The sequence below is a fragment of the Callorhinus ursinus genome, unplaced genomic scaffold (assembly GCF_003265705.2).
Source record: "Callorhinus ursinus isolate GAN/ISIS: 27379988/994484 unplaced genomic scaffold, GSC_fseal_2.0 scaffold4, whole genome shotgun sequence".
NCBI classification, from domain to species: Eukaryota; Metazoa; Chordata; class Mammalia; order Carnivora; family Otariidae; genus Callorhinus; species Callorhinus ursinus.
Genome location: NW_027397066.1, coordinates 63,274,284 through 63,291,947, shown reverse-complemented (window position 1 = coordinate 63,291,947; position 17,664 = coordinate 63,274,284). Strand labels below are relative to the sequence as shown.

Sequence of the window (17,664 nt, the reverse complement as noted above, 5' to 3'; positions counted from 1 at the left end):
AATCTTGTGCTGAGTATTTTATAGTCTGTAGGTTAGAGTTCTAGAAATACTGTAAGGCTTCATCACCAAGTGAACTAAAACTCAACTTTACAAAATCCACAGAAGATAAACATCCAAAAAAGCCTCCGTTTCCTCGTCTATAAAATAAAGGCAATAATGGAACTTACCTGATAGAGCGGGACATTAAATAATATTCATTTTATTTAGTAAAAACTCATTAAATATTAGGGTGTGTGTGTGTATAAGGAGAGAGAGATTATATTAGATTACTAAAGTAATAAACTCATTCATCAAGGTATTGTATGGCACACAAAGATGAATAAAGCATTTCCTGACTTGAAGAAGCTTATCATTCACTTGAACAATTGTGAAACTCACCTACTACTCCTGATTCTAGTGATCTGGAAAATGACTAACCAGGTAAAAAAACTGGGAGCTTCTGAAGAATAAGCTTAATTCACCAAAGGAATTTAAGAACATGAATCCACCAAATAAATGTAAGAATATAAATTCATACATTTCATGCTAGAGTTTTCATAAAAAGAAATTTCTTAAATATTAAAATTTCAAAGACATCATAGTCTTGCCAAGTCCAAGAGAGGATTCCAAACTCAAAAGCTAAATTTGTAAGGTGAGTTTTCATATTTTCATATATTTATTATAGTATTCCTTTATACATTTTGGGAAGAAGAGTGAAATCCTAGTTAATGCCATATTATTTTAAATAAATATTGCAAATAATGTATTCTTGAATCACATAAATGAACTTTCATAAACTGTATCAAAAAATTCAAAATATTTAGAAAATGTCAAAAATGTGGGGAGGCGCATGTTTGCATCATAGTCTTCCAATCAGGTTTCCATCTTTTAGAGGACAACTCTTTTAGTTATAAAACAGGTGGTACATTTTTAATCATATAAGAAGCTTCCAGTTTCAAGGAAATTTTATTTTGATGTTCTTTTCTTTGCTATCAGATTATAGAGGATGAATGGCCTGAAACTGCTATTGTAATGACATGCCTTCTGTTGTCTCATCATTTAGGGTACAAGGGAGGGGCTGTAAGACTGTAAAGCTCACTTTGAATTGACAGCATACCGCCTGCCATCATTCCCCAGCAATGCACCATACCAGGCCCAAGGATTAGTGGATTAGAAGGCTTTATCAAAATCTGTACTGTTTCTCCGAAGACAGGCCAAGTGACAAGGCCCGAGTATAAAAAGAGAATCATGTTAGTTGTGAACAGTATTTCCCAGCCAGATTAAAAATGCTACAAAACTGACATTTCTATTATGTAGATTTTTATTTAAAACAGGCCACTTAACATCTTTATTTGTTTTGCTACTATTTACAGAAAAGAGTTTAGAAAGAGACAGAGCTGCATTCCTACTTATAAACTATCTGACCTTAAGCCAGTCATTGATGCTCTCTGGGCCTCAGTTTCCATTGTATGTATAAAATAAAATTCAATAAATGGTAACCATTATTACTGACATCTTGGAATAGCAAAATCTTGATCCTCAAGAATTACGTACTAGAATCTAAAAACATAAGCAATACATTCATCATCACTTACAAAAGGACAGTGTTCAAACTGACAATCTGTAATAGTTTATGTCCCATCAAATATTTGCTCTATATAATGTGGCCTTTCCCAACTCTAAACTCAATTTAACCTCCTGTTAGATAATGAGGTGGATCTGGGATTTGGAAGAGTAAGTTCACCAAACCTAACTAAAAATGAAATGCAATATATGAAATCTAAAACTCCACAGTGACCTACTTAATATAGCTTATATGTCAACAAAATTCTTCAAATAGTCTGTTTCCAAAGTTGTGTTTATTAAAATTAAGCAGTTCACACTTTAATTCACAGAGCCACACATCCTGTGTTGGTATACAAACTAACTGTAAAATGATGCCTTGGGCAAGCTGGTGCAGCCACTCTGGAAAACAGTATGGAGGTTCCTCAAAAAGTTGAAAATAGAGCTACCATACGACCCAGCAATTGCACTACTGGGTATTTACCCCAAAGATACAAATGTAGGGATCCAAAGGGGTACGTGCACCCCGATGTTTATAGCAGCAATGTCCACATTAGCCAAACTATGGAAAGAGCCAAGATGTCCAGCGACAGATGAATGGATAAAGAAGATGTGGTGTGTGTGTGTGTACACACACACACACACACACACACACACACACACACACACTGGAATATTATGCAGCCATCAAAAGGAATGAAATCTTGCCATTTGCAACAACGTGGATGGAACTGGAGGGTATTATGCTGAGCAAAATAAGTCAATCAGAGAAAGACATGTATCATATGATCTCACTGATATGAGGAATTCTTAATCACAGGAAACAAACTGAGGATTGTTAGAGTGGTGGGGGGTGGGAGGGATGGGGTGGCTGGGTGACAGACATGGGGGAGGGTATGTGGTATGGTGAGCGCTGTGAATTGTGTAAGACTGTTGAATCACAGACCTGTACCTCTGAAACAAATAATACATTATATGTTAAAAAAAAAAAGAAGATAGCAGGAAGGGAAAAATGAGGGGGGGAATCGGAGGGGGAGACGAACCATGAGAGACGATGGACTCTGAGAAACAAACTGAGGGTTTCAGAGGGGAGGGGGGTGGGGGGATGGGTTAGCCTGGTGATGGGTATTAAAGAGGGCACGTACTGCATGGAGTACTGGGTGTTATAGGCAAACAATGAATCATGGAACACTACATCAAAAACTAATGATGTAATGTATGGTGATTAACATAACATAATAAAATTTTTAAAAAATGATGCCTTGGGGAGAAGGAAGAGTATGTGGGTTTGATGGGGAAAAGTGTGTGTTTTCATGGTATTCACCATGCTTTTAATATGATTTTTATGTGTGTATTGTAGTGAATACTGACAGTTAATGCTTTAATAAAAATAGAAATAGCACTATTAAAACAGTTCTTGGTAGTGAAAAGCTTCATAAACAGATTCTACATTTTATTTAAAGGTACCAGTAGTTAAGAGAATACTACCTTATTATTACTGGAATTTTGTAGTACTGCTAGCTGGACAGCAGCTACAACTTATTTAATACAAAGATTTTGAAATTTAGTAAATAGTAAAAATATTATGTAACAGCACTACCAGCAGCAGCCACAAAAGCAACAACACCGAGAATGCCGTGCTTTGTGTAACGTTCTCTTATTTAATTCTTTCAATAATCTCATCGAGTAGCTAATATTATCCCCAGTTTCAGATAAAGAAACCCTCCAAGAAATTAGGCAACACCCAGTATCGCATGGCTAATCTGTGATAGAACTAAGATTTATACCCAGGACTTCATAATTCCAAAGTTGCTTTGGAATTATAGTATTATAATTGTGATATACCACTCTACTAACAGTTTAGTAACCTGACATAAAAGGTAAATACAATTCCATGATAATTAAAGTATCAACTTATGGAATAAGATATTACCCTTACATACAGCAACACACACATTCTTGATACAATTATTTGATTTCTGCATAAATGGTTATTTACAAAATTTAATTTGGCCATAAAGAAATGTTTAAAAACAAGAAGAGGAAAAGCTAGATTTGAATCATTTAAGACATGGTCTATCAAAATGTTATCTTCACTTAAGCTTCCGAAAAGTCTGAAAAAGTGATAGCATAAGCTAAGGCACCAAACAAATCAGAAAGATGCATCTATGTGAACATACTAAGGTAGGTCAGCTGACTGTACCAACTCTGGAGTACATGCAGCTGTTAAAGAAATAGGGGGAAAAGGTATTTTGGACTCTAAATAATAGAGGGAATGGAGATCTAGAGTTAGGGGCATAGGGAATATTCCTCTAATTGACGCCTTTTTTTTTTTTTAAGCTGGAATACAATGAAGTAATGCCTCAAAAATTCACAGGGAAAATTACATCCAATGTAGAATTATTTACCCTGTCAAATTATCAATCAAATATCAGTTAGGAAAAAAAGATATTTTTAGGCAGCAAAGGTTAAAACTTTTCCTCCTGCGCACACTTTCTCAAGAAACTAGTAGAGGGGTTGCTCTACTAACAAACCAAGAAAGAAAAGAGAGGAGATCCGGGAATTCCCAAAAGACTGGTGGGCAAAAGAAAACAGGAGGATGATAAGTGTGTGGCAGTTACAGAAACCAACCAATGAAGACTACAGACCTCCATGAGAGATGTAACCAGGTAAAAATTAAAACGGTAGCCACCTTAAAATGGGAGGAAATTAATACTTCTAAATGTAGTTGAATCAATGACAGATACATAAAAAAAATAAAGGAACAAAACATTTTTATAAATGTAATTATAATTAACTCTAGGAAAAACCTTATAGAAAACGGAAATGTAACCATGGTCTACTAGAACACAGCAGTGACAAATATTTACATATTCAAAAAATGTACACATTGAACACTTGAGCCTTACTCTAGTCCCTGATTCCAGTCTTCATTTTCCCGGGGTTCTTTCGGAATCTTAAAGAACCGAGAAGTTACATAGATACATGTAAACCTGAAAAGGATTATACAACTCCTTCTAGAGTACGAAAAAGAGCCAGCAGTACTGAAACCATTTTCTGCCACAAACAGATCAATACCTATGTTCTTAAGAGCTTAAAATGACCACTTTGAAATATTACACTTTGTTTGAAAAAAGTAATAGCACTATTATTGGGGGTGTGAGGGAGTGCATGTGTATAGATTAAGTAGAAACAGTAAACTGTCTTCCCCCACTCAATTAACATCGTCATGCCATTCATTAAAAAGATAATTTGAAAGAAGCAAGCAGAAAATGACAACAATATGCACTGTTTTCAATAAATGGCAAAGAGTAAAATATAGAACATGAAAATATGTAGAAACTCCTAATTATTGTGCTGCAAACCTAAATATTGAAAAACTATTAACACTGCCTCAATGTATTCATCAGAAATCCTGAACACCTATTTCTTATTAAACTTACATTTATAAGCTTTTCTTTTGTTTATAAGGTTTGTCTTTTTTCTCACTGGTGTGCATTTTTTTAAATGATAGCAATGATGTTATTACATATACGTAATTTGCTTGAGTGAGAAATACAAGGAAAAGAATGCAAGAACGTGGCTGATAGTTACTTTGAATATGGTAAACAAAACATTTACCTTCTATCAAGGCACTATATCTTCTAACATATTTCCCTTTTCTATGATCAAACTCATTTTTTTCCATTAGGAACACAAACACACACAAAACAATTTATGCCAAAGTGGGATCCCATTCCATCCTAGCATCTTTGACAATGTTTACTGAGTGATTACTTAGAAAATGTTACTACAGATATTTCTTAATGGTAATAACAATACTTAAATTCTAAATTGAAATTAAAGCAAAATGAAGAAATTAAAGCAAGGATATTCACAAAATTATTGTGACATACAAAATCAATACTTTTTAAACAACTACAAAAGAGCATGTATAAACTAGGAAAATACAGATTTTTAAGCAAAAGCTGAGTATAAAAATATCTTTAAATGTATTTTAAATGTATAAAAAGGAGAGATATTTTCATGCATGAATTTGTTTCACTGGTATCCAACAATAAAGATAAAAAGCGAGTTATGTTCTATTGTATAAATCAGCATTTTTCTATGTTGGCAAAAGGCACACCTGAATAACCCAATGGAAAGAATGACATTAGGAAGACCAGGATAGCAAAGGTAAAAATAATTTTCTATTTTCTGTAACTAACACCTAATTCTTACTTTGGCTTTATATTAAGAAGGTTTTTGTTGTTGTTATTTTTATTGTTGCTGTTCTTGAGTGTATTTTTTAATGATGATGATGTTACATATGTAACTTGCCTGAGTGAGAAATGAAAGGAACAGAACCAAAAGGATCTTCTGGAGGATGGTTATGTGGAGCAGAAAGTGGGTCTACATTCTTATCTGAGGATGCTCTCTCCTCGAGCCTGTCTGCAAAAATAAGATAAAACAAAAAAATAAAATAAAATAAAAACGGTCTTTAAATTAAAAAAAAAAAGAGGTAACAGTATAAATAAAATTAAAGCAACAGCCTTTTTGAAAAATACTACAGTCAGGGTTCATTTTCGTAAGTATTAGGGGGTAGTCCTGAGTTTAATAGATACCTGTTGCTACAAAGGCAAGCTTAACAATATCATCTCTGTGCTAGATTTCACAAATACAATTAACCTAATAAATAACTTAGTTTGGTTTATTTAAATACCCAGCTGTCTTCAACTTGTAACGTAGCTGGACCTGAACTTAAACCCAGCTTACTAAACAGAGACATATTTGGCAGGCTTTCTCTAAAAAATAACATATGGAAAAAATATTGCAAATGGTCATTTGTTCATAAAATAGGCAAATCTTATTTCTCAATAGCAATAAAAAGTAATTGACTATTACACTGATGTTCGTTTCTCATATTAAATCATTCACATACCATTAAAAGCCTAATGATAGAGTTTATTATTTTATCCAATGGATATCTGAGATCTAGCATGTGCCAGGCACTGTTCTAAGCAATGGGCAGGCAACATCAAACAAAACAAAGAGTCTTGCCTTCTTGGAGTTCATATGCTGGCATGGAAAAACAAACAAACAAAAAGCAAGGAGTATAATGAGAAATATATACAGAATGTTAAAAATAAAGCTATAGAGAAAACTGTAATGCAGGGGAAAAGGAATTAAAGGGAGTGGGCACAAGTCACAGTAATAAACAGAGAGATTCCGACCAGTACCAGGTGAGAAAAGACTTCAAGGAGGCAGCAAAGGGATACCTGGGGGAGAGCACACCAGACAAGGGAAGAGCTAGAGCAAAGGCTCTAATTCATGCAGAAGCAGGCTTGTTGTGTGTGAGGAAGAAGAGAGCTGCTGTCTCCTAATTCCCTAAGTAGGGATTATCTTTCCTTGCTTTGAAACAGCATATCGTAGGCACCTGATCAGTTGGGAACATCTCGATTTTGTAACCTGTCTTCCTGTCTTCCTAGCCTCTGATTCTTAGCAATCAAGCATATACTATTAGGAACCCATTCTGCTTTTTTCAGGAATTATAAGCATTCCCAAGACTATACCCTTCATATGTTTAAGAAATTCTATGGTTTCAGAAATTATGCTGGTTTTTTTGAGTTCTAAAACATTGCAGTGTAGGCAGAGAAAATCCAAATATAACTAGAACTCCCTAAAAATGACTTGTAACTTCAGAATGAAGCAAAAAGCCCCAAGTTAAAGCAGGAATCTCCTAGGACAGTGCTTCTCAAACTGAAGGTGCATTCCAGTGAGCTGGGAATTTGTTAAAATGCATACTCTGACTGGACAGTTCTGGGATGGGTTCTAAGATTCTGCACTTCAACAAGCTCCCAGGTGATGTGATACTGCTGGGTCAGGGAGCACAATCTTGAGAAGGCAAGGCCCTAGAGTCTGCAATATCCTAAATACACTTAATTACTGCGATGGACAATTCTTTAAACATCTTTATGACAATGGACACTACTATCAGCTTTTACGGCTAAAACTAACTGCAATATCCACATGAAACTTTGGGTTATCTAAAATTTTACCTAAAATTCCATTGGTAAGGGGCGCCTGGGTGGCTCAGTCATTGAGCATCTGCCTTTGGCTCAGGTCATGATCCCAGGGTTCTGGGATCAAGCCCCACATCAGAGGCCTGCTTCTCCTTCTCCCACTCCCCCCTGCTTGTGTTCCCTCTCTCACTGTCTCTCTATCAAATCAATAAAATCTTAAAAAAAAAATTCCACTGGTAATATAATAAATGATAAATATTTTGTTAGGGCAACATATCTGACAACTGATTTATGCACAAACAAAAGTTCCAAGACTTAAGAGTTCCAATACTAGAATGGATTAACAGTGAAAATTCTGGCGTACCACAGAGTGAGGACAAAGGAAAGAGGAAGTGGGAAAGGACAAATGAAACAGACTATCTCAGAGTGATAGCCACAGCATATCAATATCCAAGATCCCTGGTTCTTGAAAATCAAGACAGTTTATGTGGGTGGGTACTTAGGTCTAAATTAGGACCAAACTTCCTTTCTAAACCATCTGCATCATAATTGCTAGAATTCCTGTATAAAATGAAGCTACCTGGGCCCTACCACAAACCTAATGCATCAGATTTATCTGAGCAGGAGTTTGGAAATCTACACTTTAACATCCTCTCCAGGTTTATAAACCAGCACTGTACCAGTGGTTCCCAGCATATAAAAATGCACAGTTACTACTAAGGTTCTTTGAATCCTCATGCACTGGTATATTATCTCCATCAATTTATGGTAAATTCATGTAAATGTATAAACAGCACCATGTAGTTAAGACAAGAGTACAAACGTTGTCATGTAGGGATAAACTAACATTTTTTAAATGGTGAGTCCCATAATTTAAAATATGGAGACACTGTTCTATGGCAAAGTTCATTTCTCCAATTATTTCAAAACGGAAGTCAAACTCGCTATAAAATGAATCACGTTCTCACTGTTCCACAAAACACAGAATCAATTTTTCCATGGAGGATTTTTGTTAAATCACCTAGATTTCTAGAGTTCACAGGATAATCTGGGTCCCAAGGCACAAAATACAAAAAACATGTATTAGTTTTTTAAATTATTAATTACCTATTATTAAAAACTAATGAAATGGTATATAGAGCTACTTTTCAAATACAGTCACCCCTAAAATGAATTTAACTGGTTTCACATTAGAACAAAACTTGAGCTTTTTTGTTCAATTCACATTTTCAATTAATTGGTTCACATTAGAACAAAACTTGAAGCTTGATTTGTCCAATATTAAGAAACTTACCTCCTCCTGCCTTCCCAAAAGAACTGTGTTGGTGAATAAAGACAATATCTTTTCAGGATTTTTAATTGATACACATGGCAAAAAAATACAGGATTTAAAAATCCTAGAATCAAAGTATAGTCCACAATACCATCAGAAAATTAAAATACTCTAGTAAGTTAATTCTGCAGCTTCTATGGATGGATAATGGCTTGAATAGCCAAAAGGCTAATGACTAAATTTTGTAAGTACAGTCTTCATCTGATACTTTTGAAACTATTCTATTTGAAAAGTTCTGTTATTCTGTACTGAAGAAACAGCAATATACCTGAATTAGCTTAAAATGGTGAGAGTTAATGCTTTACAACAAACTAATACAGATGTTTACATCTATTTCATTCTGTGGCTTCATAGGAAAAAAACAACACATTCAGTAGAATTTGCAAAGCAGCCACAGTCTTTAGGTTCTTCTATTCTTCCTTTTAGTTGTTGTGATGCAGTTTGAAACAGAAACAATCATCATCAACAAAAAATAATATTCCATTAAGCACTACTTTTAACATGCAAAGCTACACAACTATTTGAACGAACACAAGTTAAAAAGTTTCCCAAAGTAAACACCAGTAATCTAGTGTTTAATGTATTAAATTTTATCACAGTTAGATTTCTAAAGTTCACATACAAATCTGGATGTTTTGATACGAAAGACAAAGGAAAATACAAGTTTAAACTTTAAAAATGTCACTGAGATCAGCTTTATTAATAATGCTTAATTTTGATTTAGTGTTTTGATTTTAAGTAGAACAGGTGAAAAATTCCGAACCATAAATAATATTCAGTTACACTGAAAGCAAAAGCAAGAACCTGGTTTATTTTATATGTTAAATCCCTTTGCCAACTGGTATATGGATGGAATCAACAACTGTTTTCTTGAAGATCACTAAAAAGCAGTTTTTGTTACCAACTACTACTATTTTGGAATTCTAGTATGTCAAAATATATTATGATTTTTAAATCACCTTTTGGATATTCAAACACGTAAAATATTTCCTAGACAGAATATCCTTTTTCATTTTAATAAATAACCATGTACCATCTTAAAAATAAAAACTCAATGGCAATGTACTATTCTGAACAATCACTACATGGGCAATGCCTATATTTTTAAGGACCATACATAAAGGTATTCAGTTTCTCACTAGACAGCATTTCACAAACTAAATATGTTATGTTAGAAAAGACTTTGGAAAACTGTTGATAAAATCTGTGCTAAGAAAAAAGGTAAATTTGTTATTCCACATGCATCAATAATTTACTTATATTAGAAAAAGTTTTTAAGGACAAAGGAACCAACCAGTAATAACCAGAATTAATTTTCATTACAATGTTAGTCTTCCACTGAAACTCTTAAGGTTCTGAAAGACGTCTTTTATGCCGCAGGGTAATTTAGCCCCTATCATGTGGATCAAATATTAGCTGCCTTATTGCTTGTGAATGAAAGAGGTGTTAAAGACAATTGAATAGATTACAGTTAGGTAACACTTTGGAAAGAAATCTTTCTAAACTATACTCTCTATATTAATGATTTCTTTATAAACTTTATTAAAGATTTCACCTTTTATGAACACCATTATTACGACTATCAATTATTAAGCAGACAGACACTTTCCATCTTCTTTCTTATTGTTATATGTCATTTCTGCTGTTGATGTTGTTTGCCCACAAAGCCCCTTCTAATCTGGTTTTTTAATTGCCAGCAGAGAAACCTGATAGTTTAGATATAATTTTTAAAAGCTGGTCCAAGGGCAATAACCTCAAGTTGGAGCCTAAAGACACACAGAAGATGAAGAACAGAGAAGTGGCATTTGTGGAGTACCCAGACTCTTTCAAGACATTATTTCATTTAATTTTCCTGACCACCTTATGAGATAAGCAAGCATCACTATACCCAGTTTCTAAGTGAGTAAGTGAGACAGTAGTTAAGTTACTTTACTGAGATTACAACCTGGTTAAGTGGCATTGCCAAGAATGAGAATTCACATATGTTTTCTGGTGCTAGGTGCCAATTTAGGTACATCAGCCTTGTGACAGTGAAATTATTTCAATAGCTCAGGGACCATCTAGGCATTTTCCCAAATGGCTGAGTTGCTCTGAGTTTGACCTTTAGATAAGCTCCTCCTGCACTTTCATTTGGAACTTAGTATCTTTCCATAATTAACATGCAATGAAGTCTAAATTCTTTGGCATACATGTGTGCACAGATACATACAAAAATTACAAATATTATCTGACCTTGAAGTTTGAAAGCAAATAGCTGGCTAAGAGTTTTACATGCTAAACCCAATTTTTATGAAGTTATATATACATGAATATTTTATATGCTATTCTTCCCTATGCGAAGTAAATAAAACTTGGTTGTCATTACAAATTCTAGGGAGTTTGAATGACACATTTTTATTTATAAGGTACAAAATAATGTGAATATTTTACCCACTCCATAAACTGATGGGGGAAAAAAAAAAAAAAAGGACGAGTTTTACCCAAAGAGTGGAAAATACTGATTTAACAAACCCTCAGTTACTATCCTGGTCAGAACACATTAAAATGAGTATTTTAATTTTACCTTTTGCTTTCAAAATAACCCTATAAATTATATTGATTTAGTTAACCCCTATGTCACCCTGTCATCCCCCCAAAAGAAAGAGATACGTTATTTCCTTTTTTTAGAACTTGGCTTTTGGGGCTACTCAACATAAGGTATACTAAAAATGCCAAACAAAAAAGTCTTGGTTTAAGAAAACTTTCTTTAATAAAAAGATATAAGTTTGGTTTTACCAAAGTTGACAAACCTTTATTAAAGGTTCAAAAATCATGTTTATATCTGTATTAATCATCAACTTAAGTTTTCATAGTCATATAACCAATATGTAAAATACAAATTTAAATCCCAAACAACTATTCTTACATGAATTCAGGGCATTTATAAATTTTCCATAAAATATATAACATTTGGGAACAAAGCAATTCATCTAATAATTGTTCTCATAAAGCCAGTTACCTAAAATAAAACAGAAGCTAGGAACTATAATGAGGAACCATTAGGACCTTCTTTTCACATGCAAAACAGGAAAACACACTTGGATATGCGTGCACATGCACGCTTTTGTGCACACACACACGTACAAGCCTCTGAAACCTGAAAATTATCTACATACTCCAGAAGTGAGCTTTTTGCTATTTTGCAACCTCCTCAAAACATTCCACACTTCCCTTTTCCGAAAAAGAACTTTTCTAAAATACGTGTAGTGAAGCTTGACATATATATTAGGTAGTTTAAGAAAAGGCAATGATTCCAAGTAAAAACATTGAGATATCTGATTCAAAGTGGAAAATAATTTATTTAACTTTTGCCATATCAGGACAACAAAGCAGCCCTTTTATGTAAGCACTCATTAAAAGGGCATTACAAAACATTAACATAATGTAGTAGCCCATGTTTTCTTTCAGGCACTTTCAAAGGGCATCTCAGAACCACAGTATCTTCTGCGTGTGCAAGAAAACAGAGCAGCAAAATGGTTAGTAAGCAAGATACGGATGTCTCCCTTTTCATTTGAACATTAACTTTCCATGTTTTAGAGATACTCTGAATTTAACATTCAAAGATATGCAGTATTTAAGTGTTAGGAATCAGCATGTTATTAGCAATCTTGGGTTTAACAGCTACTACCAAGCAATCGATTTCTAATGCACACAACATAGTCTGATGGCATATGTAAAAGAAGATGGCCTGATTTCTGCCCTCAAATGCGCAAAAAGAATTTTCTATTTACCACCTCAAAACAGTCTTTGGCCTTGCTGAATAATTATAGAGCTGTTATTTTACTGTGAAGCAAAATAAGCCTTCAAGTGTCCCTTACTTGATCTTAGAAGGTCAAATTCTCTGTCCAACAGTTCCTCTTCTGTTAACTTGGAGAAATTATCCTCTCCAAAAGGATTCCACCCTGACATATCAGGTGGGTTACTGATGTTCTTCTGACTTGTAATATTTGCAACTGCCTCTTTATCAGCAACTAACCTATAGTCATAATTAAGAGAGGAAAAGAAGGAAAAAAACATTAGAATTGAAAATTCTAAAGTGCCCTAGTTCATACTTTCTAAATACCTTGGAAAATCAGATCCTTTCATTATGGACATGGCAGATCAGGGCATAGATTGATGACACCACCTGGGATTTGAACTGACTTGATGTGTACCCTTGGGCAAGTTCCTTAACCTCTCTGTCTCAGCTTCCTCATCTGTAAAATAGGAGGAACTGTATCTACCTCATAAGGTTACTGAGAAGATTATGTAATACATATAAAGAGAACAGTGTCTAGGGGTGCCTGGGTGGCTCAGTCATTAAGCATCTGCCTTCGGCTCAGGTCATGATCCCAGCATCCTGGGATCAAGCCCCACATCAGGTTCCCTTCTCTGCGGGAAGCCTGCTTCTCCCTCTTCCACTCCCCCTGCTTGTGTTCCCTCTCTCACTGTGTCTCTCTCTGTGAAATAAATAAATAAAATCTTTTCAAAAAGAAAAAAAAGAGAACAGGGTCTAGAAAAAGAAATCAGCACTCAATAAATATTACGATTATCATAGTGAATAGCCCTAAAGTGATAATCAGTTGCCATGTCAAACAGTATCACCCTAAAATCATTATTGAATAAGATGATCTTATGTCCTGGTGATGCTGAGACACCACAACAATTCTCCTTTTGACAAAGGCATTCTCTATATATACAGCTACCAAGAAAAGATGAACTGTTAGGAGTGCTTTATGAATTAGCTAAAACTAGATGAGGGCTATTTTCTACATAATAAATAATTCATGGCATTTTAAGTGTCTATATAGTTTGGAGCCTGGAACCACTCATTTTATGAAAGTTATCTAATAGGCCTCTTGGCTTTTAAGAGAAGGTGAGAGTCTAAACATTTCTTAACTTAAGAACCCTTGGATACCTCTCCTTCAAACCAGCCTGGAAATACTAGAGTAGGCAAACAACAAATAATTTGGCAAATAGCAATCTGGATCTTTAAACCAGCTTCTGATCTTATGCCCTGCTCTGCACTTAGACATACTTGTCCTAATTCATGCCTCTAAATTTTTGATTTAGGAAAACACTTCAATAAATCCATTTGTTTCCTTCCTCCCTCCCTCCCTCCCTCCCTCCCTCTCTCCCTCTCTCCCTCCCTCCCCTTCTCTCTCTCTCACACACATACACACACAGGCTGGGAGGTGTACTACAGCACACTGTGTATTTTATCCCTCTCTTGACACGTTCAATGAATAAGTATGCTACTGATGTTGCTTTTTCTCATGCCTAACTCCTAACCAAAGCTTGCAGATACCTTTTCCCAGTTAATGTTCATATCCTGAAATAATATTGTATGAGAATTTCTTTAGTGTTCCCATAATCAAAGTTCTAATAGCTACTTTCTCCTACATATCTCAAAATACTAGGAAATATTCATAATGGTCAACAGATTTTTCATTACAAAATCCTTAAGCACTCCCCAATTCAAATCCGAGTTTGAGAAAATTTATACCACAGTTCTTTACTGTATGTAATGTTTTCAATATGAATTATCCATGAAAAATAACTCTACTAACAAAACATATCTAAATATCCAAAACATATTAGGCTATGGTTGCAATAAGCTTGCACTATCTTAAAAATGAACCAAATGACACATTACTATTTTTTGTACCTCTCTGAATTAGACCAAATTAGACCAACTTTATGAATAAATGTTATCAAATTAATTGAGAGTAATAATATGTAAGTAGACAAAATTAAATTAACTTGTCTACAAGGATTATTTTTTTAAACTACTAAAGTAACCCGTCAGGGTTTTGTTTCTATTTAAATTACAAAGAATGTCTTAACATATAAGCCACTCATTTCCTTAGCCTTAAATGCTGCTAGATATATTGCTAGGCCTCACCTACAAATAGCAATTAGCAGACCTAACTGATGGAAATGCAAGGAAGGACAGGGATGCTCAGGTCCAGGACAGCGGGGACTAGTGAGAGAAAAGGGAGGATTGTGCAAAAAGATGGGCTCTCAATTCAGGAGCCACTTAGTGACTCCACTCCACATTTACACCCACTTCCACAATCATTTCTTTCGCACTCACTGGAAAAATACTTGCCTATTGGCACTGTAAGAGGAGTCCACTGTGGTTCCAACCTGAGCTGGAAGTGATGAAGTATAGGAAACTAAGGCGGGCGGGAACTCTTGAGGGGAGGTAAGATACGCAGGTGAAGCCTGTTGCTGGGATTGCTGATGCTGAGCTAGCATTTGTTGCTGCAAGAAAGCCTGCTGGGACTGCTGCACCTGAAACAAGAAATGCCATTACACAAAACAGGGCCCAATGTCACTAAGGCACAGTCAGCATCACACCTATTTACTACGGTCTTTCCTTTTTACGCTGGCAGAAAAATCGGAAGCCTGAAGAACAATTTACATAGGAAGGAGCAGCTTACGACTAGAATGTCATAGCAAGATAAAAATAAGTCTATTTAAGAAGTTAACTGCATGTCTTATGGTGATCATTTGCAAAATATACAATTATCAAATCATTACAGTTGTATCCCTGAAACCAACAGAATGTTATGTCAATTATACCTCAAAAAAAAAAAAAAAAGTTGTGAAGTTAGGCTCACTTGACAGAATTCAAAAATCCTCCTTTGAATAGTTTAAGAAAAAGACAAGAGAGTAGCTTACAGTCACTAGTACAGCAGTTGCTATAAAAAAAAAAAAAAGGTCACGCTATTTTCTGAAGCAAATGCCAATTTCTCTTTGGGTTTCTTTTTTTTATTCAACAGATATGTGCCAAATGAAAGAGACGTATGACAAAAGACCATGGGAAAGAGATCATTTCCCTTACATTATGAGGTAAGAGAAAAATACCACCAATCAGTTACAAGGTACCAAATTCAGGTGTTACGGTTCAGACCAATGTCAAACTGCTTTAGAACACACCACTGGCTTTGTTAAAAATGTGTTAATTAACTGACTGGAGTTGAATTTGAGTAATTAAATTCTGAATACTACCATTCATACTGGGAATTCCAACACTGGAATGTATTCTCAGAGAGAAATATCTAGAAATCATGTAACACTTACCATTGTAGGATACTGTGATGCAGAAGGTTGGGGCTGATACATGGAATGCATTAAAAACTGTTGTTGAAGTATCTGTTGCTGCTGCATTGCCTGTTGATACTACAATGAAAAAACAAAGAAATTCATCAATATTATGCATGCTTTTTTGTGCCACAGTTTTTTTGGTTTGGGGGGGTTAGTACTGAGCTGACCATCATAACAATGACTTCAGTACTAGTAATACAAACACCAATGTAAAAGAACTATAGTCTGTAACTGACTATAACTTACATGTGCTTATTGGCATTGGTTTGAAAATTATCAGTGAAACATAACAGAGTCAACTGAAACCATTCCCAGCACAGTTTAAGGACGCTTGGAAGAAAACTAAACCTAAACACATTTACCAGTTGATGAGAACCCCTGAAATAACTTGTGTGCAGGACTCATAGTAAATTCCCAATCTCTTCTATCTCCCCTTCAATGACACCTTCCAGCAATCCAATGGCACCATCTACTTAACTATGTTCTGCTCTGGGTCTATTAGTCAAGACCAGAAGAGGGAGCCACCCATGAGTAGTGCCATGCGTTTACTAGGCTCAAAAACATTTCAGGAAATGATGCAAAGGCAATTGTGACAAGTCATTAAATTTAAAATAGTTTAATGAAACTAGAAATTTGCAGGTTCTGATAAGGCAAAGGACAGAAGAGAACTTAAGGTCATGTTTTCCTATGTCCCTTCCAACTCTAAATGCCACCCCTCCATACACATACACATACACACACACCCCAACCCAGGCAGAAAAAAAAACTAGAACAAAGACCCAAGATAGTGTTACTTCTAAAGCCTAAATATCACCTTTCCAACAATAACATTATTAATGTGTTTCTTAACTGAAAACATAACCTGAAAAAGATAACATTCATCATAAATTGCCATGTTTATTCATAATGCCCAATGACCGAACATTTCTTTGCTTCATAAAGCCATGATGCAACCTCTTTCAACAGAATATTCTTAAGAATCTCACAGAATGCAAGTAAAATACATATTCCTCCACAATCCAGAAATTGGACAAATGTGTACTTGGACCTAGAGTTCACGGTGCCTGTGATCTGACAGGGAGTTCCCTGACAGTCAACAGTCGCATGACTTTCACCACACTCCTTCCGTATCTAAAGTAACTGGAGAATGACCTGCTGCATACAGGCGTCCTGAAGTAGCTGCTGCTGCGGCGGGGGGCGATGCTGCAAGTGAAGTTGCTGCAATCTCCAGTCTCCCTGCTGTAGCTGCTGAAGTACTCGATGCTGCTGTGGAGGCTGCTGAGGGGGCCCCTGACCCAGTACAATCTCAGGGCCATTTCCAGGTCTCAGCGCTCCTAGAAGTGGTTCCCAGAAACGTATGTTAATATACTCAAGATTTCAACAAAATGGCTGGATTTCAAAACACTCGTTTCAATGATCATTAACCAAGGCAATTTTACCCTTACTTTATAACACAGAAACTTCTATATGCACATAGTCTGAAGGGACTATTTACTGTAATTTTAAGAACCCATGAAAGTTAATTTTGTCAGCCACAACTCTGAACAAGTCAACGTCTTAGCAACGCTTCTTCTTTCCTACTTCATCTCTCCATGAACACACCAGGCAGGTCCTTTGTTTCTCAACTACTGCACGCCCTGGCATGTGTCTTTGCCA

At 35.3% G+C, this 17,664-nt stretch overlaps 1 protein-coding gene across 2 annotated transcripts in view; it reads right to left on the bottom strand.

Moving 5' to 3' along the window:
* BMP2K (BMP2 inducible kinase) overlaps positions 1–17,664 on the bottom strand; it is a 133,526-nt gene that overhangs the window by 20,734 nt on the left and 95,128 nt on the right. Inside the window, exons 11-15 of one of the 2 annotated variants that reach the window (XM_025887706.2) lie at positions 17,161–17,342; positions 15,985–16,083; positions 15,008–15,192; positions 12,735–12,892; positions 5,863–5,973 (exon numbers count right to left, since the gene is read on the bottom strand). In XM_025887706.2, coding sequence (XP_025743491.1) covers positions 5,863–5,973; positions 12,735–12,892; positions 15,008–15,192; positions 15,985–16,083; positions 17,161–17,342 — 735 coding nt within the window. The remainder of the gene's footprint in view (positions 1–5,862; positions 5,974–12,734; positions 12,893–15,007; positions 15,193–15,984; positions 16,084–17,160; positions 17,343–17,664) is intronic. The other variant, XM_073891821.1, reaches the window with a different exon arrangement.